The sequence below is a fragment of the Ursus americanus genome, chromosome 17 (assembly GCF_024610735.1).
Source record: "Ursus americanus isolate L20-20 chromosome 17, mUrsAme1.1.p, whole genome shotgun sequence".
In the NCBI taxonomy this organism is placed as follows: domain Eukaryota; kingdom Metazoa; phylum Chordata; class Mammalia; order Carnivora; family Ursidae; genus Ursus; species Ursus americanus.
The window spans coordinates 34,786,094-34,810,801 of record NC_142143.1 but is presented as its reverse complement, the minus strand read 5'-3'; the positions used below and the strand labels follow the sequence as shown (position 1 = coordinate 34,810,801).

The 24,708-nt window shown below is 35.5% G+C and overlaps 1 protein-coding gene across 4 annotated transcripts in view; it reads left to right on the top strand.

Moving 5' to 3' along the window:
• Positions 1-24,708, top strand: part of TMTC2 (transmembrane O-mannosyltransferase targeting cadherins 2) — an 835,540-nt gene that overhangs the window by 234,719 nt on the left and 576,113 nt on the right. For all 4 annotated transcript variants that reach the window (XR_015727148.1, XR_015727149.1, XR_015727150.1 and 1 more), the window contains exons 5-7: positions 6,891-6,976; positions 7,458-7,642; positions 8,732-8,810. Coding sequence is in view for 1 of the 4 variants with exons in the window: in XM_045780076.2 (XP_045636032.1) it covers positions 6,891-6,976; positions 7,458-7,642; positions 8,732-8,810 (350 nt within the window). In the remaining 3 variants the exon portion in view is untranslated. The remainder of the gene's footprint in view (positions 1-6,890; positions 6,977-7,457; positions 7,643-8,731; positions 8,811-24,708) is intronic.

Genomic DNA, 24,708 nt, shown 5'->3' with positions numbered 1-24,708 from the left:
TCATCTGTCAATGGACATCTGGGCTCTTTACATAGTTTGGCTATTGTGGACATTGCTGGCAATAGCCAAACTATTTATTACTGAAATATTGTCTTAATAACATAATCTTAATTTTAAGTTGCTTTAGCTTTCCATTGTCCAGAATGCTTCCTATGTAGTTTGTCATTTAATCTCTGTGAAGCCTGTCATTATTTCTATTGGCTGATTAAAATGATATCATTTGTCCCTTTGCGTTTTTATATGCATGGCTTGATCTGTCTGGAACATCATTCCCTGCATCCTTGACTTCTCTAGGAACCTTGCCTGACTTTGTCAGCTTGGGAAGGTGTTCCTTTTGTGTGTTCCCAAACACACTTGGTGCTCTCTTTACACTGTGTTGTGACTGTTTGCTTGTCTATCTCCAATGTGAGACAGTTCATTCAAAAAATATTTATTCATTTTTTTGTAATCTTATTGTCAGTGTTTAATATGTTGTAGGAGTGGCACAAATTATGCTTTAATAAATCAAAAGAGGAAGAAAGTTACTATCTTTTAGTATTTCCCTAATTTTAAAGGTGTATGACTATGTAAACTGCATCCTGTTTCACCCTTGTTCTGTGTAAACATCAGCTTACGGAGCATCCTGTAAATTCTTGAAAAGTGTGCTTTTCATCTACTGATGTGCTTTATTGATACCAACTTTTGGGGACGCCTGGGTGGCTCAGCTGGTTAAGTGTCTGCCTTCGGTTCAGGTTATGATCCCAGGGTTCTGGGATCGGGTCCACAACGGCCTCCTTGCGCAGAGGGGAGCCTGCTTCTCCCTCTGCCTCTGCCTCCCGCTCCCCCTGCTTGTGCTCTCTCTTTCTCTTTCTGACAAATAAATAAAATCCTTTAAAAAAAAATACCAACTTTTGAATATCTCAGATTTCAGCCATTTTGAAAGACCTTGTTAGAACCGGAGGCAAAAGATAGCTTTGCTTGAAGATCTGTATGTTTCTACAGTTCTGTATAGAGGGTAATCATATTACAAAGAGCCACTGACAGTTTGCTCAGATGTACTGCTAAAAGTCGGACAGGCATGCTTTTTCTTTTTAATTCTTAGAAAATTCCATTACTTAAAAAAAAAAATCCATTTCCCTTTTGCCTTTTTTAATGAAAAAAGTAGAAATGATGATAAATTAGATTTTTAATTGAAAAATAATTTAATCCCTGTAGCTTGATTTCTTATTTTCTCTATCCTTTGTGTAGTTCATATATGTGATTGGCAGGGATGCAGAGATAAGGTCTGAAGAAATGTGTTGCAGTTAGTACATACAAGATGCAAAATGTGGTATCTTAACTAAGGCACTGTTGGTATTTGGGGCCAGAAAATTCTTTATTTTGGTGACTGTCTTATGTCTTCTAACACGTTTACATATTTCGTGGCATCCCTGGCCTCTACCCACTAGATGCCAGTAGAATCCACCCAGATAATGACAACATAAATGTCTCCAGACATTGTCCGATGTTCCCTGGGGGACGGGGTGCGTAGGGACAAAAGTCATCCCTGAATGAGAAACACGGTCCAAACAAATGTTCCTCGTCTGTCTCTGTCAATATTTAGAATCAGCTAGGGGTTTGTATGCCTATTTACATTTAATGTTTGCATTTAACTCTGTCCAGTGCACTATTATCATGGGTTTGACCAGTTTTCATTTATCTAGTGTCTAGATTATTGTGTTTCTTTAAAAATGGCATTTTAGACAAAGAGTGTTGTTAGGGGAAACTGGCATAAAGATGGGCAAAACTTTCACAGGAGAAAAAAATTCTACATATTCAATGGTAATTCCTAGGTTAGATGATCAAAATCAGATTAAAAATAGTTAAAAGGACTTAAGGGAGGCATTTTGTTATGTGTGTGTATGTGTGGGTTTTTTTGGGTTTTTGTTTGTTTTTGAAATATACAGTGTTCTAAAATTTAGCTGTTAGAATGAATAGTATTTTATAGATTCAGATGTGCTTTTTTCCTTTGACTAAAACAATATTTATTATCTGTTTCCCCAATTTGTATTCTTCTTCACTGGGTGCTTAATTTCATTGTTTCTCAAAGATAAATCATTGGGGGAGAAATATGAGAAGTGAAATATTTTCTTCTATTAGAAAATACTGCAATATATCCACCTTCACACACAGATATGTAAAAGTGACTCCACCACTTATTATTCAGAGATCAGTAGCTTTTCAATTTCTTTCTCAAAAGTCACTTCAACTTCACATTAATGTATAGCATGAGCTAGCTTCCTTAATTATAAAACAATTTCACGTAACATGAATGAAATGATTTCTCATTAGATTCTGGCTTGATGGTATATTAAAATGTGTTTTTATTTTTAATATACATAGAATCCACAAGATTTTATTGACATGATCAGCATGTAAACAAACCGTGTCCTCAATTTTAAACAGTTCTGGAAAAACCTTTGGTATGAATGATTTATTACAATGTAGCATCTTTTATAATCAGACAGCTGGGCTTCACTTATAGCACACTTCTCACCAGTTGTGTGACCTTTGGCGTGTTGCTGAACTTTCCTTGTCTGAAGCTCATCTGTAAAATGGGGCTAGTAATAACAGCCTACCTCATAGGGTGATTGTTGAGTAATAACAAGTGAATTTTATGTGACGTGCTTGGTGCAGTGTAAGTGTCAAATGAGTTTAACTTCTGTTACTGTTATCGTAACTATTTCAATGTGAAGGGGTCTATTCCTCTGCCCTCTCTTCAGTAAATAAAGAATGGGTTCTGTAGACATGGCAAACAGCAGTCAGAAAGCTTGGGTGTTGCAATGCTAGAACTAACCCATATTCTTCCTGAACTGCCAGAACCGTGTGGAATTCCTTTTCAGAGTATCAGTGCAAGTTAGCGTTTTACAAAATCTGGAGCGTGCTGGAGCAAAAGGAAACATAAGCTAGTATGCATATACCTCAATTGTGTCTCTTTACTCTTTTTTTTTCCTTCTAGAAAGAGCAGGGGGTTTATTACTAGAGAAACTGTGTTCCAGTCCTGGCCCTGCCTCTTACCAATCATAAAACCTAAAGTTAGTGGGTAAATTTTCTGAACCTCTTTTCTCTCCGCGTAACATGAGCTGATAACACTTTTTTACCATTGGCTAAGTGTTGCTTATTGCAAGCCTCTGCCAATGTCACTTTGACTCTGTGAACCTTCACCTGTCCATTCGTGAGCTGGGCCAGCGTCGGTCCCCCATCTTCTAGCAGAGTAATTTTCCACACCATTTATTTTCTTATTTGCCTTCCCCACTAGACTGTGCATCCACAGGCGAGTGCGTCTCTGTCTTGTTCACATTCGCAGCATGCACACTAGGGCATAGTTGATGCTTAGTTAAAATCTTCAGCCCTGAGAAGTCAGCCACAGCAGCCATCTGACTTGGACGCGCTCCCTTGTTACCTTTATTCCGATAATGTAGGGGATGATACTCTCGGATTTGAAGAGCCATGTGATAGGTAATCGTGGACACTTGCCTGCTGCATCACTCCGTGGGACTAGGCTCCTCCAAAGAATAAGGCAGGCCAAACAGGATTGTCTAGGTGTGGTGATCATGCTACTTATCATTTCTCCTCCTTGCATATTTTTTTGAATTGAGAAATCACAGGAATATAATACATCTGTGTTGGGGAGCCCAGGCGGCTGAACTCCTCCGTTTGCAAGGTGTGTGGGCTTTAGGCACGTTGTCAGAGATACGTGCTCCTCCCCACATGTGAATTCTGTCCAGCCTAACAGCATATGTACCCTTTAGAAATGTAGTTATGTGGAGACTAGTTAGTGGGCTGTTGCACTTATGTGGGTGACAGTAAAGATACAGAGGGCTTTCACAGAGCCATAAAGCTAAACCTTGAGAGGCAGAGTCAAGAGTTAGAAAAAATAATCTGTGGGCTTTAGAGACTTTATAAAACGTGGAATTGTGAGTGTGAGCGAAAAGTCAAAAATGAAAACCAGGTTACTGATTTTAGTAAATGCAGTGAATGACAATGCTGATTGCTGAGGAGATTTTTTTTCTTCTTTTATTTATTTCATTTGTTTATCTTTTTATTTATTCTGGAGCAGGAAATGCTGTTTTCAATTTTTGGGTGTGTTGATTTTGAAATTCCAGCGAGCACTGAGATGGATGCAGCTCAGTAAGCTGTCAAAAATAGATCGGGATGTCAGGAGAGCAGTGAGTCCTTCGGGACTGAGAACAGTCAGTCTATACACGAGCGGCACGTATGCATGATGTCATACAGAGACTATTTATGAAGAAAAGGGAAGAAAGACAAAGTCCTCTGAAGCACCAGCTTCTTGTAAAGGAATTATGCATGCTCTTCCAGAGACACATTTTTAGTCTCTGTAGGATGGTCCCAGGTCAAGAGAACTAGGGGAGGCTGGTCTCCAGGGAGCAGAAGACACACAGTTTCAGGAAGGAAGAGGAGTTAGTATTGTAGTTGCGTGAGCCATTCATAGAAGCACACTGTTTGGGGGGTTCGATAATGAGAGCCTTAAACTGGATTTAGGGCGTAAATGGATTTTGAGTCATTTGACATTTACACTATAGATCATTCTGAAAGGAAATCTGAGTCCGATGAGAAGAACAATAATACACGGTAGGTAGAGGTGGAGACAGGAGAGAATAAAGGTTGTAGAAGTTTTTCTTCCTTTCTGTGCTAAGAGGCACATGAACATTTTTAAGGCAAAGGAAACTGTAATGGACAAAGAGATTGAAGATACTAGCTAAAGAGGGGCTCATGGAAGGATTTTGATTCCTAAAGAAGGTAGAAAATTGGATTGTCTAGATTGTATTTCTCCTCTGGTAGGTTAGCCTTGTATCAAAGGAGAAGGACCTTGTTATCTGAATCTCAAAGGAAAGTGATAAAGGCAATTAAGGTAGTAGATAAGTTTCTGAAATGAGATAATGCGTATGAACTTAGTTAACTGAAAATCCAGCATTTTGTCAATAAAATTATTGTAAAGGAAAGTATTCCTTTTTTGGAAAGCATGTGAGTATTCTTTCTCTTTAACAGTTTTACCTTTTTTTCTTTTTTTAAAGAAGAGATGTGGATCTTTACAAAGAGTATTTCATCCTTTGTTACATCATCATCATCATTATTATTGACATGTTGACATAGAGTGTTACATTAGTTTCAGATATTTACCTACTTTTAAAGACAATTGAACATTTTCACGAACTCTTGAGTACTGTAGGAAATTTTGTTTCTAGCAGCTAAAAAGTATACTCAACAACAAAGCATATCAATTTCATGATCAAATTAATTGCTGCTCAAAACTTTTTATAAAAATGTACATTTATGTATCTACATAAGATGTTAATGTGCTTTGGGATGGTTTGATCTATTCAGATGACTTTTTTTTTTTTTAAGATTTTATTTATTTATTTGACAGAGATAGAGACAGCCAGCTAGAGAGGGAACACAACAGGGGGAGTGGGAGAGGAAGAAGCAGGCTCATAGCAGAGGAGCCTGATGTGGGGCTCGATCCCACAACGCCGGGATCACGCCCTGAGCCGAAGGCAGACGCTTAACCGCTGTGCCACCCAGGCGCCCCTATTCAGATGACTTTTAAACAAATATTAGAATTAGCGAGGTTAGGGTGCTGATTGGCTCAGTCAGTTAAGTGTCTGACTCTGGATTTTGGCCCAGGTCATGATCTCAGGGTTGTGGGATCGAGCCCTGTATCAGGTTCACGAGCTGGGCATGGTTCCCGCTCATGATTTTCTCTGCCCACCACCTCTGCCCCCCAAAATAGAAAGAAAAAAGAAAAGAAATAGGTTGATCTTTGCTAATGATACAAGTGAGCAAACTTTAATTTTGAAATGATTTTCTTCAGATATGTTTTCAGTGCTGCCCATTAAATAGTAAGCTGAATGCTTTAAAAATATTCTACAAAATATGTTTTTTCAGTAGCCTGCTCATTTTGCAAAGGCCTCAGCAGCTGGCAAGTGGACTCTGCAGTTTGAGGTTGATAAGAGCAGTACTCAGGCCCCATGGAGGTGCCACACCTCTGTAAGATACCCGCTGATTACAAGAGAAAAGGCCAAAAAGCGCTGAGAGAGCTTCGTCCAGCTCTCTGACACTGTATTTTCATAGATATGACTGTAATTGATTCTGACTGAGGTCATGAGGATGGGGTCTGGAATGATGGGTTATCCGTGTGGCCACTGCCTAAGGAGCTTCCTGTGGGGTCGGAGTGTCAGTAGTCAAAAACATGTCTCACAACAGTCAAGTGAGATTTGCCCATGTTCTGCAATTCAAACTTATTTGACAAACTCCAGAAAATAAGGAAATAACAATGTGGATAACCTTCAGTCTTTTTCTCTGTTCCTTTATGGCATCTGATTAAATTCTGACTCTCTTGATCCTGTTGACCCAGATTACCTTTTGCCTTTCAGGCAGTCACGGACCAATATTTCCCCAGTAATATGGGTAGTGAGAGAGGCACCTCATGTTCTCATGTTTAAGTGTGTGTGTGTGTGTGTGTGTGTGTGTGTGTGTGTGTATCACTGCCTTAGACAAGTTTCCTTTTTGAACTGATGAAGAACTGTGCATGCTCTAAGAAGAAATCCAGGTGGTTTGTCATTCCAGTGGGAGAGAAGAACTGCTGGAAAGGAGAAAGTTCACTGGGGGTAAAGGGCTCTTTGAAAATACTTCTTAATGCTTTCTAATGCAACGTAAATGTAGCTGATACCTCTCCAGTATTTTCTCTCCTGGGGAATCATTTCCTTCTATTAAGAATTTATTTTTATGGTACCAGGTCAGCATTTTTACAGCCCCTTTAACCATTTTTATTTTTGAAATGTAAAATACAAATTTGTGGTTTTATGGATAGTAACACAGTCCTTCTCCAAATTTTTATTTTCCTCACGCAGAGGGTTACTTCTACAGGAGAACAGCAGGTTCGCAGAAGCATTGCATTATTACAAATTGGCGATTGGAAGCAGGCCTACCCTGGCTTGTAAGTAAATATTCAGGTTCTTCGAAAACACCTTTTTTTCCGTTTTTTATCCATGAAAATTATCTTGGTGACTTACACCCTCAGAGAGAGAAAAAAAAAAAACATGCTGTATCTGTTTCTGAAGACTTACCAATCAGATTATGAGCCTCTAACAATTCTCTCTCCATTTAATCATGTTTCGATATCCATTTATCATTTTTTAATATATTAAGATAAACGCAGCTTTTATTCATGTAGAGCTCTAGCTCAAAATATTTTGAGCTCTTTGAGGGCAAAGACTATCCACATATTTTTCATTGACACCTATACTCCTAACTGCATTGTTGTTCCCATATATATTTGTTCCTTAAGTATGTATATCTTGGTTTTCTTATAAAATCAGAACCAATCTGGAGAAACTAAGCTGGAGTAAGGATAACTTTATGGTTGTCACAGCGTGCATCATCTTCTCACATTTATATTTCCCATTTTTTCCCCTTAGCTGCGTATTTAAATACTGGCATTATTCTCATGAACCAAGGAAAGACAGAAGAAGCCCGACGCACATTCCTCAAGTGTTCTGAGATCCCTGATGAAAACCTGAAGGACCCTCATGCGCATAAGAGCTCGGTTACCAGCTGTCTCTACAACCTGGGCAAACTCTATCATGAACAGGGACACTATGAGGTCAGGCCCAATTCCTGGCCTTTTTCCTTCCCCCATGTTCTTGATCCGAATCTCCACGCGAGCTCATTGCAGGGACACTGTGATCACTTAAGAATTTAATATGAGTTTTTATTCAGAGAGTTTTATGGTGATATTCATTTGGAAAAGAATCTCTGCTAAACAAAACTTAAGATTTCTTTGCTGTGAATTTCTCAGAGCACTTGTGACTCTTCTAGAAGGGGAAACAACATGCATTGTTTCTCAAGCTTATTTGCTTATTAGTCTCTGATTTTATGATCCAAGACACATTATTATTTTTATCTTCTATCCAGTGTTTGAGGTTAAAAAAATATATATTGTTTGTACTCTGGGTATTAAGGAAGTGATTTGGTGCTAATCCTACTCATTTATTTTAATTCTTTTTACAATAGTAATAAAATGCATATTAATTTTATTTTTCTAATTGAGGTGAGAGGAAGAGTAATGGAGATGGGATGTTGTACAGGAAGCTGGGAGATGTGTGTATGCTTTCTCTCACAAGAAGCATGCCTGCATGAGTTTCTTCTCTCATATTTAATATTGCTCCTCCTTCCCTTTCTCTCTCTCAAGCCCACACTCTTACACCTTGTATTAAGACTGCAATATAAGGATAAAGATACAATTTTTTAAAATAATTGCATTTCAAATCTCAGTGGATCTCAGGAGCCCGAAGATTTATTGCTATTTTCTTTAGATCCTACTTAGTTGCCTGGCTTGAAGTAACTATAGATTTTAGATGATTATGGGTAACTTCCAAATGTGAATTTTACTAGTTTTTTTTTTTTTTAAACTGAATCATCTACGTGAACTGGAAAATTTATCTTAAAATAAATGAGCATTTGTAACATTCGACTCCTTATTAAACTACATTTTTATGTGGCCTTCTTCACTTACTGGGTTGAATATTTTCATTCCTGAAATTGAGGTAGTATGATATCAAAAGACAGCTCAATTATTTTCTTCTAATGAACCATTTAGAAATAGCAATGGAAGATTTTCATTTGGGAAGGATATTATTTTATTTGTAGTGAATATCCCTGTACTTTGTCTCTTTTTTGTTTCCCGAATTAGGATGCCCTTAGCGTCTACAAGGAAGCAATTCAGAAAATGCCGAGGCAGTTTGCTCCACAGAGCTTGTACAACATGATGGGTAAGTAGAATGTGCTAATTTAACTCATTTTTCAGACATTAAAAGAAATTAAAATCCGTGTTTCTAACAGAAGTTAGAACATTAATACACACACACACACACACACCTTATTCACAGTTGGGTGATATACATTCAAATTTTCACAAAACACATTTAATCTTTTTTTTTTTTTTTCAGTAGACTCTGCCCCCAGTGTGGGGCTCAAATTCATGACCCAGAGATCAAGAGTAGCATGTTGTACTGACTGAGCCAGTCAGATACCCTGACAAAGCACACTTAATCTAACAAGAGCAAATGAATGCATCAGCATAGTGATTCTTAAATTGGCCAGATCCCAGAGTTGTTGGAAGGTACTCACAAACCCTTTTGGGTATTGAGTATTTGGTAGACTCTAGAGAATGAAGGTGGTGAATAAAGATTTATAGCTTAATGGTTTATCAAATTCATGATAATATTTGATCATGTTATTTTCTTGATTAGAAGTTTCCCCCAAATATACACGGTGTGATATAGAGAGTCATGATTTTGATGCTTTAAAATATGAAAATAACTGAACAAACTTGTATGGTTTTCGTTGATAAGGTTTTGGATCACAATAGATTTTTTGTTTTTTTGTTTTCTTTTGTTTTTAAAGATTTTATTTTTTTGAGATAGAATGAGGGAGAGTGAGAAGAGCGAGTGAGAGAGCACAGCAGGGGGAGTGTCAGAGGAAGAGGGAGAAGCAGACTCTCCACTGAGCGGGGAGCGTGATGAAGGGCTCCATCCCAGGATCCTGGCATCAAGGCCTGAGCTGAAGGCAGATGCTTAACCAACTGAGCCACCCAGGCACCCCCACAATAGGTTTTTCAGAATATTATTTTAGAGTAAGAACAGTACTGTAAAGAATGTAAATGTGCTACTGCCATCATTCCTTTTCCACATTGAATAATTAGGTTAGTTGTCTTATTTGAAACTGTGTAAGTTAGGACATGGATTTTTCTAGGTGCAAGAGGTCAGGAACTAGAATTTCTAATAGAATAATCAACCTATCATCTGTGATTGATCTGTGACTGCCTTTTAGTAAATTGTTACCATATTTATTTGATAGTAGACACCACTGAAAACTACCCATTCAGAACCTATTCAGTAAGTGACTATTGGAAAAGAACCCCTACAGTTTAAGATGCCCTGCTGATTGACTAGCTTTGGTATTTCCAGATAAAGGGGAGAAAAGAAAAGTTGCTTTTATCTTCAAATCATATTTTTCTTCAAAGCACAAATCACAAACTCACAGTTGTTTACTGTTTCTCTGTGTATAAAATAAATGAGCCTATATAATCTTTAGGATTATTTGACGCTTCTGTATTCTATGATTTGAGAAGTTTGATAGTAGCTGTTTGGCTTGAGCGTACACAAAAAAAAATCCCAAACCTTCCCAAACTAGAAAATATGTGGCTAGCAAACACACTCACTTTCTCTTTTTCCTAAATGAGAAAAAAATTAGAAATAGTTTAGAGATAGAATGAGGCACAGGTCCATAAACAGAAGAAAGAAAAAAAAAACACATAATTTGGCAGAGGTCAATATTTTCATTTCATGTGTCGGGGAATCCCACTCCCGGTTAGCCTGTGCAGCAGTGGAGTGATTTAATACTCATGTGAAAGAGGGCCCTAGCGTATTTTTAGTTGTGGTTTCTTTTTTCTGTTTTAATTACTAAAATGTAAAAATCTAGCTTCATTAAGTATACTTTTGCCATACTTTGCCACTCTTAAGAATTAAAGTAGTAGTTTTCACTCTCCAGCATTTTACCATCAATCTATCCATCCAGCCCATTTATCCACCCATTTACTCGTCCATAAAGCTTTGTACGCAGTGTATAGGTTTGTCAGTTGAATTAACTTTTCTGTTTTAGTGCTGGATAGTTATTCCTGTCAAAATGAGTATTAGAAGGATCGTTTTCTCCAGCTTTCTCTAAGAAGGCACAATGGTTTTCATTTATGATTTTATTTTTAAGGCGAATGCATGGGAAGGCCTTCTTCCCAGTTTTCCTGAATTATCAAATAATTAAGTGAGGAAAGGACTCAGCTCCTTGGCAACAGACTGCATATGGCATCTTTATTGTTAATAGGAAGTGTGGTACTCACTCTAGTTAGTGATTTCAGAAAATTCATTCAATTATTTTATGCAAATAAATTTGATTGAGAATTCAGCCGGTACCTGGGGATCTGTCTCTCATATGGTTACACAGATGCTGAGCACACACAGGCAGCAAACGATAAGTGTGTCCCTGGGGTTATTGCTTATTAGTCCTTTGTCTTGTTTTTCATTATAGAAAGAGGTCATTTTGCCTAGACTCTGAAAAGCACTCCAACGATTTGCGAGGGGAGAATCCCAATATAATTTAAAATTCCACATTTCCTCCATAATTATGGTGGCTGCCTTCTGTTTAATTTTAGGTGAGGGTCTATCAGCTGAGCAGGTTTCATAGTTTCAATTGTTCACGAAACTATAATTTTCTCAGAGTGAGTTCACCTCCTAATCAAATGGGTGAAATCCTCCGAGTATTTGCTTTAACTCCTAATACATTTTGATTAGCCTCCATTTGACAAGAGAAAAAATGGCCCAGGAGATAAGCTGCCCTATCAGTTCATCGGTTTCATTAGTCTGTCAGCGTGTGCTGATTATCCTATCAAGTTTATCAACAGCCTTGAATGTGTCTTCTAATTCATACATTTACATATTATTAGTGCCCTTTAGGGATCAGTGATGGATTATAATGTCTGGCTAGATTCAGCCTGAAAGTATTCATTTTTCTGAGGGCTCATTCAGTGACAGTTTCATGACCACTACTCCCCCCAAGCACTTGTGTTTATACATACAAACATTATCCTTTTTCCATCCTGTTTTCTAGTTTATTTGGAGGTTAGGAGAAATAAAGGAGTATGTGTGGAAAAATACAAATATATTTGAATATTCTTTTTAGTGTAATAACTCAATTCATTGCAGTTGCTTTTTTAAAAAATGAAACGAAACTCTCCAGTTCTTTGCATTTTCCCTTCCTTTAAATGTTTTACGAGAAACTTCTATTCTGTATGCTACATGCCAGTAGTCGCCTTATCCTGAACACCAAATGAGCGTATTTTCCCATTTCTGTATTAACATAAATAACAAGTTTGATTAATTTGCTTCCCAACTTAATTTTTTCTATATTTCATCTTAAGACTATTATTTTTGTGTGTGGCAATTCCTAAGTAAACTTAAAAAAAAAACTATTTAAAATATATTTTCATTATTCTCTTTGAGTTCATAAGACCACAAAGCAGATACTAAGTACTATTTTATAAATAAATAAACTTTTCCTAGGTGGCTTTTGCGATTAGCAAGGTATTTGAATATATGAAATATAAAGAGACCGCATCACAAAATAACTGTTAAAATTGTTCCTAGCCGGTTGTATGACTTTATTTCTGTGGGCCTCAAGTTTCCTCTTGAGACAATGGCTAGGGTTAAATGGAGATTAACTATAGTGTGAAGTCAGATAGCCCTAGTTCACACTATGGCTTTGACACTTAAGCTAAGTGACTTTGAGCATAATACTTCGCTGAGGTTTCCCCATCTGTAAGATGGTCGTAATAGCAGCGTCAGTTTGAGGGTTGATTTAGAGAGTGTAAAGTACAGCATATCAGCATATTGGACTGCACGGCCAACCTGGCGAGTGTTTCCTAATGTTGCCTTCCATTGTAGTCACTGTCCTTCCTGAGGCCTGTAAGCCCCAAAAGTCTTTGGTTGTATTTTGTCAGTTCTTTTTGTATTTACCGAAGTGAGTATGATTTCTTTATAGATAAGATTTTGTCATAGTGATGGCCTTGCAGTCACAAGACATTCAACAGGGATTGCGTTTAGTTCTGTCCTGTCTATAATTTCTGTCTTTTCTCTTGAAGTCCATTTTCCTTTGTCTCAGCAACCACAGTCAAAATCCTTATTTTAGCGTTAACTATGCTAACCAAAATGAAACAACATACTCAGTTAATGCCCAATTAACTTAATTCCATTAATAGAGTACACCCTCTAAATTAAAATTGTCATATTTAGGTTAGAGTTTCTTCTTCTTTTCCTGTCATGACATGTTTTTTCCTCTAGACTTAGTCAAAATTTTTCTTTATTCTGACACCTGTTGTAGGCCTTGATTGAATCTCAGTTTGTCCTCTTCTCCAATTATAGTTGTATTTTAGGATCATAGAATGTTAGAGATGCAAGATTCTTATCTTGAAAATTCCTCCTAATGTAATCTTTTTTACTTTACAGAGTAGAAATGATAGTTTGTCTTGAAACCAGAAGGGTAGTTTCCTTTTTTTTTTTTTTAAGATTTTTTAAATTTTTAGGTGATCTCTTTATCCAACACGGAGCTCACACTCACAACTCCGAGATCAAGAGTTGTATGCTCCACCGACTGAGGCAGCCCAGCACCCCAGAAGGGTAGTTGCCTGACTTAGATTCAGTTGCTTTTTCTATTTAGCCCTTGTGTGTTACTGAAATTGGCACATTCTTTACTGTCAGTATAGCTTTTATTTATCTATTTAAAAACAGCAAAATATCTGTAGATGTAGATATATAGATATGTCTTATTCCTTGTCCAAATATATATTAAAAATCTCTTCATTTTTACTAAAAATGAGAAAACACCTACAAAAATGAAATATGCAGGATATTAAAACATTTTTTAATGTAGGATCATTTTTAGCCACCTTCAGTTTTTCCCTTTTTTCTTTATAATTGTTTATTTCCCTTATTATGTATATGAAAACATTGTTTTTGAATATTCTTGAGATTATGGAAAACTAAATTAGGCTGTAACTTTCAGTTACTTTTATCAGTTTGAGCCCTTCCAATCCCAAAGGTCATTTTAAGCCTATTTACTATTTAAAATAAAATTACTTGGCTTTCTCAATGCAAAGTAATTGTTGGGTTAATTATATAAGCAATTTAAGCCATTTCATCTTGGTAATATATCTTGAGAACAAAAGGGCATAATGTGTTGCCTGGAGTAAGAGAGAGTCTAGAGTTACTGCCTTGTCATTGCAGTGTGTAATCACTATGTTTAGAATAACCTCTGTGTGGGGAAAAAAAAAAGTTTAAGTCACAAGTGCTAGGTGGAGGTTACAGAGGTGGTAGTGGTATATGAAATGGAAATAGCCCACATGGTTCCTGTTCTCATGGAACTTTCTAGGTGATTTCACAGTTGGTCTGGAGCACTTCTGTACCTTTCCTTAATATGTAAATGCCTATAACTAAGATGGAAAATTATATTACTGTAATCTCGAGAATATTTTGTCTATAACTGTAGGCTGTGCTATGTTGTCTGGCCCAAACCAACCAAATAGGAAAAACCTCTTTTTTTATTTCTAGTTGTCACAATTTGCATACATATTTATATTTTCCTGTTCTTTAAAAAAATATGTGTTTACTTACAGTAGGTAGCATGTTTTTTTATGTTAGAGAGAGATTGTATTTTTCTTCCAGGGGAATGGCATGATAATGATTCTTTGCTGTTTATTGCCTTATTTCCCTTTATTTTGATCTTACCATTTTGATTCTCTTATTCCTGAAAATTTGTTTTTTTTAATGCACATCCCTATTACTTATAAAATCCCAGCTCAGTAATAGAAAATTATTTTTCTCTGTCAGCCTGCAACTAACAAATCTTTTGTTTGTATAGGTTTGAAATTGAAAAGCTGTTTTCTCCTCATATTCTCTAATAAGGGAGGAATTTTTTTCTTTAATTTTCAGTTTTGTTTTAAAAACCCCAGCTCTTTAATTATGAGAGATTTCCTTTAATTTATTGAGCCAGTCAGAATGGGGTAAGAAACAATGAATAGGAAGCACAATGAATTTATTAGAGCAATTTTTTGTTTAAAAAGCTTGTCCAAATTTTAGAATGGTATTTTCAAGAAAAAGACTTGTGGAATAAAAGAGTCAGGTGTCATAAATGACTACTAGAGATCTTTAGATTCCTTACGCCTAGGTAAGAATTGACACACAGAATGTCAAACATACCTCCTGAAAACAAAATGCAAAAAATTCTTTCTTGAAAACTTAACTCTACTTGAAATAATGTACTTTATATGCTGAATTCAGTTGGTAGAATATCTGTAAATGATTCTGTTTTTCCCTGAGCTTTCTGTATGGCTAGGTTTTTAAAAACTGAATCATTTATTTTTGCTGGATTAGTCTAACGTGTGTGTGTGTGCGCGTGCGTGTGTTTGTGTGTGTGTGTGTGTGTGTGTGTGTACCTCACCTTGTTTTAGAATACATTTAGAATCAGGCTATTCAGAATAAATTTTTGACATGATGGTTCGTATGCTTCATGTTTTCTTCTGTGACTGGCTGTTCTTAAGTGGATTGCTCAAGGCATTTAGCATGCTGACTGTGAAAGAGATGATTTTCAACTGTGTCAGATTTGAACTTCACATCCTTCAAGTGTGGAAGCATTAACACTCTGGTAGTGTTAAGCTTTTTATACCATCTGCTTCCTCTGTTTTGAGTTCTGGTGATTTTCCTATGATTGCTTCCACTGGCACTCTTGAAAATTAGTGAGTCAGCCCTGCATATATGAGTATGACCATATAATGGGACTAGCCATTGATCTATGTGCCTCCAAAAAGATTATGGACTTCTAGTTTTTAAGATAAATCTCTTTATTGCACTTTGATTTTCTTTATTGTCAGAAAGTACAAGACCAGGAGATCAGTGTTAGGTGTGTGATCTACCAGTCCAGAAAAGTGATATGCAAATTTGAGCGAGTTTAGAAGTTAACTTTGTAAGATATGAGGCCAACGAGATAAGGAAATCATGAACTTTTGGCTGTGTATCAAAAACAGTAAATATATAAAATTTATGTTCAAAATCTATAAAATTTTCTCCTCAAAGTTCATTTTACATTATAAAACGGCAATGGTTTAATTTTCTTCTTTCTGCCATTCACTGTTGGTACAGATTTCTACATTATGTGCTATGGTTACAGACATGAATTTGCGAGGCATTAGTCTCTACACTACAGAGGCCAGCCTATAGTTCAGCTGCATTACATAGGTAATATATTTTGTTTAAAGTTTCAATTAAATGCAGGACTAGAAGAAATATGGTCCCTATGGGGAGTTCGAACACTTTCATGCCAATAGTAGGGTTGCTAAGAATCATGCTTGGTCTAGATGTCACTTGCTTTCCTGGAAATATGATATGAGACAGTTGATTATATTTCATCGCTATTAAAACCGCATGAGCCCACCTGTTACATTAATTCATACTTTTGCCAGTTTAGTGGTAAAGGAAAAGACTGAAGTTTCAAAACTTTATTTTTAAATTGAGTTATAAGGAAATGAATATACTCAAATTAATACCTAATTATATGCTTATTCTCTGATTTCCAGCATTTCACTATTTCTGCTTGGGGGAAAAAATGTTTTCTGATGCTTCAGTAGAAATAAGAAAAAAAAGCATACCTTTTACCCTTTTATTGGGCAATGTCCATGAAGTGAATCTTTTACTCGGCAGTAAATATGGATTGGATTATTCTTTAAAAAATTGAGGTGATGTTATGTTATACTTGGGAAATTAAGTAGATTTCAAAATCTGGCATCCTTAAAAGATGCCAATTTTGATAACATTTAGGTGAAATGGATATAATCCTGAGTAAGAAGAAGATCTTGCTATAAAGGATACAATCTTGGAAAATCAACGTCAAGGAAACTGTAAGTTGAATGTATTTAGAATAGTTAAGTAATACAAATAAAGTTTAAAATTAAACATATTACTTGGGGCACATGGCTGCCTCAGTCGGAAGAGCATGTGACTGTTAGTCTGAGCCCCACGTTGGGTGTACAGATTACTTTAAAAATAAATAAATACACTTAAAAATAAATAAATGCATTACTAATTGTATGTACTTTGTTGTGTATGTATTTGTATCCCTTTTTCCTAATAGGTAGGGAAAGACTGTTTTCTACATAAAAATCAATCATTTAACTTCCCAAATGAACTGTTACTTAGCTTTAATTTTATCTACACTGATAGAAGTTATTGTTATACTCAAAATGAATAAAGAATTTAAAAAGAGCATGCAAAGTTTTCTTCCAGAATGCAAGTCCTTTTTGCCAACATGTTACTTACGGGCATGGAGTTTTTGAACTCTTCTAGAATCTTATCTTCAAGTAATCATTACAAATAGGGTGAATTTTTAAATACCTGATACATCTTAGCAAGTAATATTCATATAAAAAGGATGGCATAAAATATTCATTATGTATTATAGAGACTTACTGCTTGATCCAGAAGTACATATGAAATATATTTCCAAAAAGATACGTACAAAACTGAAAATGCTTTTATTATACTCTTCTGACATCTTCCTGCAGATATTCAAGTCTTATTTCTTTGAATACCTTATTTTCATTAATTTTCTACAAGCTAGTACAACATTTATTCATTCTTTTTTCTTTTTTCTGGTGTAAATTTTGGTATTTAAAACCCAGTTTGGCGCTTCCTTGTATTTCTAGTGATCCCTAATTATTTCAGTCGTATTAAGCCATTTTATTTACTCCATTGTAGTTCTTTAGAGTATTTTATTTTTGGGGAGAGGATCATCATTCCACCAACATGCACATGAAAACACACACAGTCTCATTTTCTGTAGTTTGGAAAATTCTGAGCATTTAAAAGGATTGGCTCTGATATTTGTTGATTAATTATTTTTGGTGATTTATTTCCTTGAAAACATAAAGGGAATTGATTAGCCTGAACAACTCCAGGATCCCCAGTTGCATGTAGAGAAATATTGACAAAGGCTCCTGGCTTTTTTCCATGTTAAATTTTGATGGCATATCAGATGTTTCCTGTATATAACCTTACTCTAGAAATTAGGAACCTTTTTAACTTTCACTGAACTTTAAACTGTTTCTTGATTATTAGTTTTTTTACTTAATGAGATGCATATTCAGTTTTTTCCCCCGTATTTCTTCTTTTTGCTTATAACTACCCTTTCTGGCTTCCTGGTTTCTTCTTAAGTTTGATGCAGTAGGACTTGGTGAAGCGTTAACATGTTGGACCTTTTCATAACCCTTCTTTATTTAAGACTCGTATTCATTTTACTACTAATCCCTCCACCCCAGTGGAAGAAGCGATAATTGTTGAAATCTGTTGTCAGGTACAAAACAGCCTCTAATTTCTGTAACCACTTTTAATTTCTTTCTTTATCTTTTCCTGCTCTGTACAGTAGCTACTGAGCATTTCCCATCAGAACTAATGTATAACTAAGGCAACCAGACTGTGTTATTTTACAAGGATAAGATCAGGCTGAGGAAGGGATTAGGATGAAAATATAAGAGATTCACAAAATTTTGACAGCCTATAGTTATAGCAAGTTTCTGACATATATAAATAAAAAAAGCCAGACCCCCTAAGGTTTCTATGTTAATGCCAACACAGTGAAGTAAGAAGTGAGAATTAAAATCACAGCAAGTTAAACTCTTGATGTAATAGACTCCTGATGTCATATGGTTCTGTCAGACAACAGGTTCTAGAAAAAGGAATTACTTGGAGATTTCTCTTCAGTGACATACTTGGTAAAAATACATCTAAATCTTAAATTGGTACATAGTCTGATCAATTATTTATCAGATCTTTATCACGACTCTTTGGAGCCAGAGGCTTCTGAACTTAGGTTGGAGGACCGATAAAGAGATAAAGAGATAGAGATTTGTGTCCCGCTCTACACATCTCCCAGTCTAGTTTGAGATCAGGAATATTATAATTGGTAAGATAGGTATATAAAAAAGGGGAAGGAGGCTTGAATACATGCAGAACCGAGTACAAATCTTGGATAGGGAAACTCAATTTTTTAAAAATTTCCCTTTTAAATTGATTCATAAAGTATAATTCAATAGCATAAACATTTCAGGAAGAATTTTATAAAAAATTTGATGAAATGATTCTAAAGTTTATTTGGTAGACTTAACAGGAAAACAGAGCCAAGAAGGGTTAGATAAAAATAATGGGAGAGACATGCTCTATTCAATATTAAAATATTAGAAAAACCTACAGTAGTTAGAGCAGTGTTGTACACACTACCTACGGTTCAGAATTTACAAAAAAGATTTTGTAGATAATGTGAAATTAAATGTTGGTGAGGAAAAGGAGTTCTTATAAAAGTTGATCAGGGACAATTGATTAAATGATATTTGGAAAAAATAAAATTAGACCCATGTCTCACATTGTATGGCAAATGTTTCTCATGTGGAATAAGTAGCTAATTTTAATAGTAAAGCTATATAATTAGAATATATGTCCCTATGATAAAAAAATTTTTTATGCATAAAACGCCATGACAAAACTACAAAGGAAAAGCCAACTTAATTTGCATAAATAAAAGTTAAAGTAGTCTGACATGAAAAACCGGTTTAACCATCTTTTGCATATCAAAAGATATGTATCTTAGTTGAAAAATGGCTTAAAACTATCAAAAAAAAAACCCATCAAACAATGACCTGCAAATAAAAAAATAGTCATGGCTAAGAATTTATGAAAAAAATTTGTAAAAACTATATGAATTTTCATTAAGAATTAAAGTAGGAAAATTGAAATGATAGCGTTTTGTTCTTTTTCAAATGGACATTTAAAAATGTATTAGAATCTGATTTTGATGAGGACTTAGAAAAGTTGTTCTCCTTATATAATACTTGTGGAAGTGAAATTGGTACAGTATTTTGGTGGGCTAATTTGGTACTCTATGCTGAACATTCAATTTGCTAATGCTTTTCAGTTCAAGAGTTCCACTGCAATATATGTATTCTAACATAATATTAACAGATATGTGATAAAAAGAAGACAATTACAAAATGGGTTGATAATTGCTGAAGTAAGTACAGTACCTGCATAAAAAGTTGGGAGAGAAATTTGAATAAACAAAAAATTGAATATTGACCTTAAATGAGAAAGTTTAATTTTGGAAAAGAAATCATCATATTTTTATTTAATATAGTAGTAAAACAGCAGGAGGAACTTAAATACTTAAAACTAACAAAATAATTTATTGTATAATTGATATTTTTTCAGTATTTAAAACAAATTCTAGAAATACATCAAAATTTTACCACTATCTATGAGTGGTGGGGTTCATTTGCTTTAATAAAATTATGATCTTTCAGACTTTTTAAATAAGCAGATATAAAGTTTGTAATTAGATAACAAATGTATAAATATTAAGAATTTTAAAAAGGAATAATTGGACTTAATCTAGGTATGGTTAGTCTTGACTAGAACATCTAGAAAATGCATGAATAGGATAGTCCCTATTTAATGAAGATATTGTCACAGGTTTGTGAAATGACCACGTGTAAGATACTAGACAGTAGTGAATCTGCAAATGATTTTGTATATCATTTGGGGGATTATAGAGTTATTTACTTTTAGCCCCTCATTTTATAGATAATAAATCAAACCCGTCAGGTAACTTACATGTCTACAACCATACAGCTATTTAATGGAAAAGTAATAATTACAAACACAGCTGTCTAAGCTGCTGTTTTGGTATGTAATTCATAATTCAGTGCTACATCATAAATGTAAGTAAGTTCAACAGGTAGATGAAACAAATCAAATTAATCAATTAATGAAAATGTATTTCTTTTTAAAATTATGTGGCAAAATTAGTTCCTAAGGCAATAATTAAAAGAAGATACACCAAGGAAGAAATCATAACAAACATGAATTTTGGTAAATTGCTCATTAACAGAAAAATGATCACATAAAAACACTAACTATAAAAACCACCCAAGATATCTGAGTCTTACATGGCAAATAAGCGTTTCTTAAAAATGGAATGATCACCTTAGTGACCAGCCAAGTCCTCAAGCTTTCCAAATTAGATTACACTAGAATGCCCTGCCATCAGGCAGAGTATTCTAAAATTCTGAGTATTGGCAGTGATAGGCTTTCACTGGATTGGCAGTGGGAAGCCTGCTAGAAAGAGTGTGGGGCCCCTTTTCTGAGAGTTCCCTTTCTTTAGAGGCCAGAAAAAAATGTGTTAACTTCTGTGAGGCCTTGTACAAAGACAGGTTTTCTCCCCGGTGTGCTGGTGTAGCTGGGCAGGTGCAGCTCTCCGTTGTCCACACCTCATTCGTTCGTGTTGCACTGTCGTCATTTTGCTCATACCCACTAACTGTAGTATTGCTTACTTGATCTTTTTCTTCATTCTAAATCATGTATCTACGAAATTACATTTTTATTTATTAATTTTTTTAAAGGTTTTGAGAGCACGTGTGTGCATGGGGGGTGGGGAGGAGGGACAGAGGAAGAGGGAGAAGCAGGCTCCCTGCTGAGCGGGAAGTCCCACACCTGGCTCCATCACAGGACCCCTGCATCATGACCTGAGCCTGAGCCGAAGAAGACAGAGGCTTAACTTACTGAGCCACCCAGGCGCCCCTGAAATTACATTTTTAAACACAGATTAAATGAAGCATAAGTACTGGACAGTTTTTGTGTTGTTTGATGTGCACCAAAACATCAAACTTTGGAAACTACTAATAAATACATTCCATTGTCACTTGACTGTAAGTACATAATATCTCTGTAAGTGATATGACTGTAAGTGAATAATACCTCGTTAATCTTTATGCTTACCATCATATGCATTATCCATGTTGGTTACCCTAAATTGGTATGAAAGAAAGCATTCAAGTGTAAAAAAAAGAGACATTTAACAATTGCTCAATTATTATAAATGTTGAGTAAGGGGTGATCACTTTTGGTAAAGGTAGACAAAAAAGTTGGGCATTTTTGTTTGTTTTAGTTTTTTTTTATTTTTAAATAGAGAATTGGGAGATGTGAGAATTGGGTGAAGGCAGTCGAAAGGTATAGACTTCCAGTACAGGATATGTAAGTACTGGGGACGTGATGGGGACAACATGATGGCTACCATTAGTGCAGCTGTATGGCACATTTGAAGTTGCTAAGCAAGCAGATTCTGAAAGGTCTTACTACAGGAAAAGAAAATGATGTTTTTCTTTTTCAAAAAATATATGTCAGATGACGAATAGTAACTGAACTCATTGTGGTCATCATTTCACGGCATATGTAATCAAGCCATTGTGCTCTACACCTTAAACTTACACAGGGTTGTATGTTAATTGTATCTCAATAAAATGGCCAGAAAAAAAATAGGGAATCTACACTGGATCTTAACACAGAAATATACTATCGAGCGGGGACAGGAGAAACAAAAGGTAGCTGGAGCAAGTATGGGTAGTATGTCCATTACATACTCTATTCTTTATCTGCAAGCCAGAGCTGTCCAGTAACTTGAAACATGAGAATCACTGAGATCTGGACTATTACATCATCAATAATCCAGCATTCTTTCCTTTAAGGAGTTAGCCTTTGCCTGTGTTATTTAGACCCAGGGCTTTTTAGGGAGGAAGACTGACATTATTTGTTCTACATCTGAAACTGGTTTATATCTGCTTGAAGCCAGCCTGGAGGTATCCAAATCCCTTTTGTCTGCGAGTGAATCGGAAATAAATCTGGGTGATGAACCTGATCGCTACATCATCACAGCAGATCTTCTCATTCTTAGGAAAGTGCCTCTATTATGTCATTTTTTTTTTTTCCAGGATGAGAAGGAAAAATAGTCATCATTGTTTCTTTCCTCCTGGGTGCTATAAAGATTTTTTTCTATTATTGTAAGTTAAGAATTACAGTACCAGAGAAGATGACTTAACGCTCCTCCCTCCACACTCTTCCTGATCAAGTATTTTCATTTCCTTCCTTATTGAATGTAACATTTTCTTTTCCTGTAGCCATTTCCTTCATGGAATTTTTATGATTTTAATATTTTAATCAAGCTTGAAGGATTACATATATATCATTCTCTCCTAAAACTGAATCCACTGATGGCACTTTTTGCAGTTATTTTATCTCCTAATTATTTTTTTATAGTATTTGAACAGAATGGAATGGTAGAAGGAGCCAGAGAGAGCTTTGATCTGAATCCTGAACCTGGAATTTGCTTAGTTTTGAATTTGAACAAGTTGCTTAATCTCCGGGAGCCACGGTCTCTTCATTTGTGAAATGAGACTGATGTTAATTACCGTATAGGGATAATATAAAATATAAATATGTTTAAGACATTAGTAGGTATTTGATAAATAATAAGCTTTGTATGGTGGTAGGCAGCTTGATGCCATGGAGAAAAGCATGGGCTTTAGAGCCATTCAAAACTTGTAGAATAGGATTATTAATTGTCCTTGTGCAAGTCCCTTATTGTTCCTGAGCCTTCCTCCTCATCCATAAAGTGGATCTTCTAATCCCTAGTACAAATTAGAAGTGAGAAGTATGAAGCTTCTCCCTTGTCAGTGCCTGCGGTCTATCCATTCTTGTCTGTATATTATTCGTTCTCCACATCTTTACCGAGTCACTTTTAAAACACATTTAAATTCATCCATTATTTTTTCTTGCATTTTAGAGTTTGCATCTTGATTTTATTATCACTTTTATAGGCTGTTTTTGTGTTAAGATTAACCATAGAACTTGAGGGCATCTCCTAGGATACATATTCTCCTCTGAAGTATTGAGTAACATGTGCAGCAGAAGCATTTTTAAAGGTCAACTGTAGATTATTGTTCTTCCGTACTCCTTTAATTCCGTAGATAAACCCAAGGCAAAGTGAAATGATCTTGATGGCCAATGTATCACAAGCTAGAAAACAGTTTTCCAGGAGTGAGAACGAGTACATGTTTCCCCTGAGCTGGAGAGTTGAAGTTTGTGGTTGTTCCCTACCAGCAGGTTGTTAAAGCAGTGTGCTCTGAGGTCAGGTTGTCCTGGGTTTGAATTCCAGCTTTACCACTTTCCACCTTTATGACTTGTGTGTTTTATTCAGCCACCCTGCTTCTCAATGTTCTCATCTGTAAAATCCAGGTAAAGAAATTCCTTAGTAAAAAATGAGTTTCATGTGTGAAACAAGTAATACAGAGATTGGAAATTACTTCATCTTTCAAGCCAAATGTGAACAGTTGGTAGTGGTTGAATGCTCCTCGTGGGGCTGAGTGAGAGAACATTCTACATGCCCAAGGATAGAGAACGAGAGGAGTAGTCAGGCATGTGCCCTGTATGGCTTGCTACCCTAATTCATAATTAATATTCACTGAATGATTGTCATTGTTATTACTGAGATACAGTGAATGGTTACGTGGAGTTCTCTGAGTGGTAATGGGTAGTACCTAAGTAAGTTGGTCATTTACATTTTTTGTATACTTGCCACAATGCATTATTACATTATATATCTCATAGCCCTTTCATATTTCCCCATCTCACAAGTTTTTCAAATTAGTAAATTACTTGAGATTTATTACTGAAGAAAATGGGCCAGCCACTAACTATTTAGTAAGTTAATATTTCATTTCAAAATAGCTTTTTAATAATAGATTTATGACTTGGAAAAAATAGAACACTTTCTGAAATGATTTTCAGACAACAACTTAAATATACAGATTTCAATCTCAAAAGCACTGTGGAATTGGGGTTCTCTCATGTTCTTTTCATACGGAAAACCTACTGTTTACTAAAATTCTACAAATTAGTTGAATTTTTTATAAATGAAGAGTAGAAGTTATTTAAAGGTAATGATGGCACAGCTTCTATAAGCTGACCTAGGAGCACTTTAAGACCCAGAGAGGAATTTCGGGCTGATTCCAGACAGAATCTATAATCCCTCCCATCTTTTAACTCCAACTCTGACGTTAGTCTATGTTTTCTGCTGGCTTTAGAATCTACTGTTGAGATCAATATTTGGGTATAATTTGTCATTAATCGCTTTAAATTTATCAATACTTTAGGGATTGTTGCATTGTTTTTTGTTACATAAATCATATCA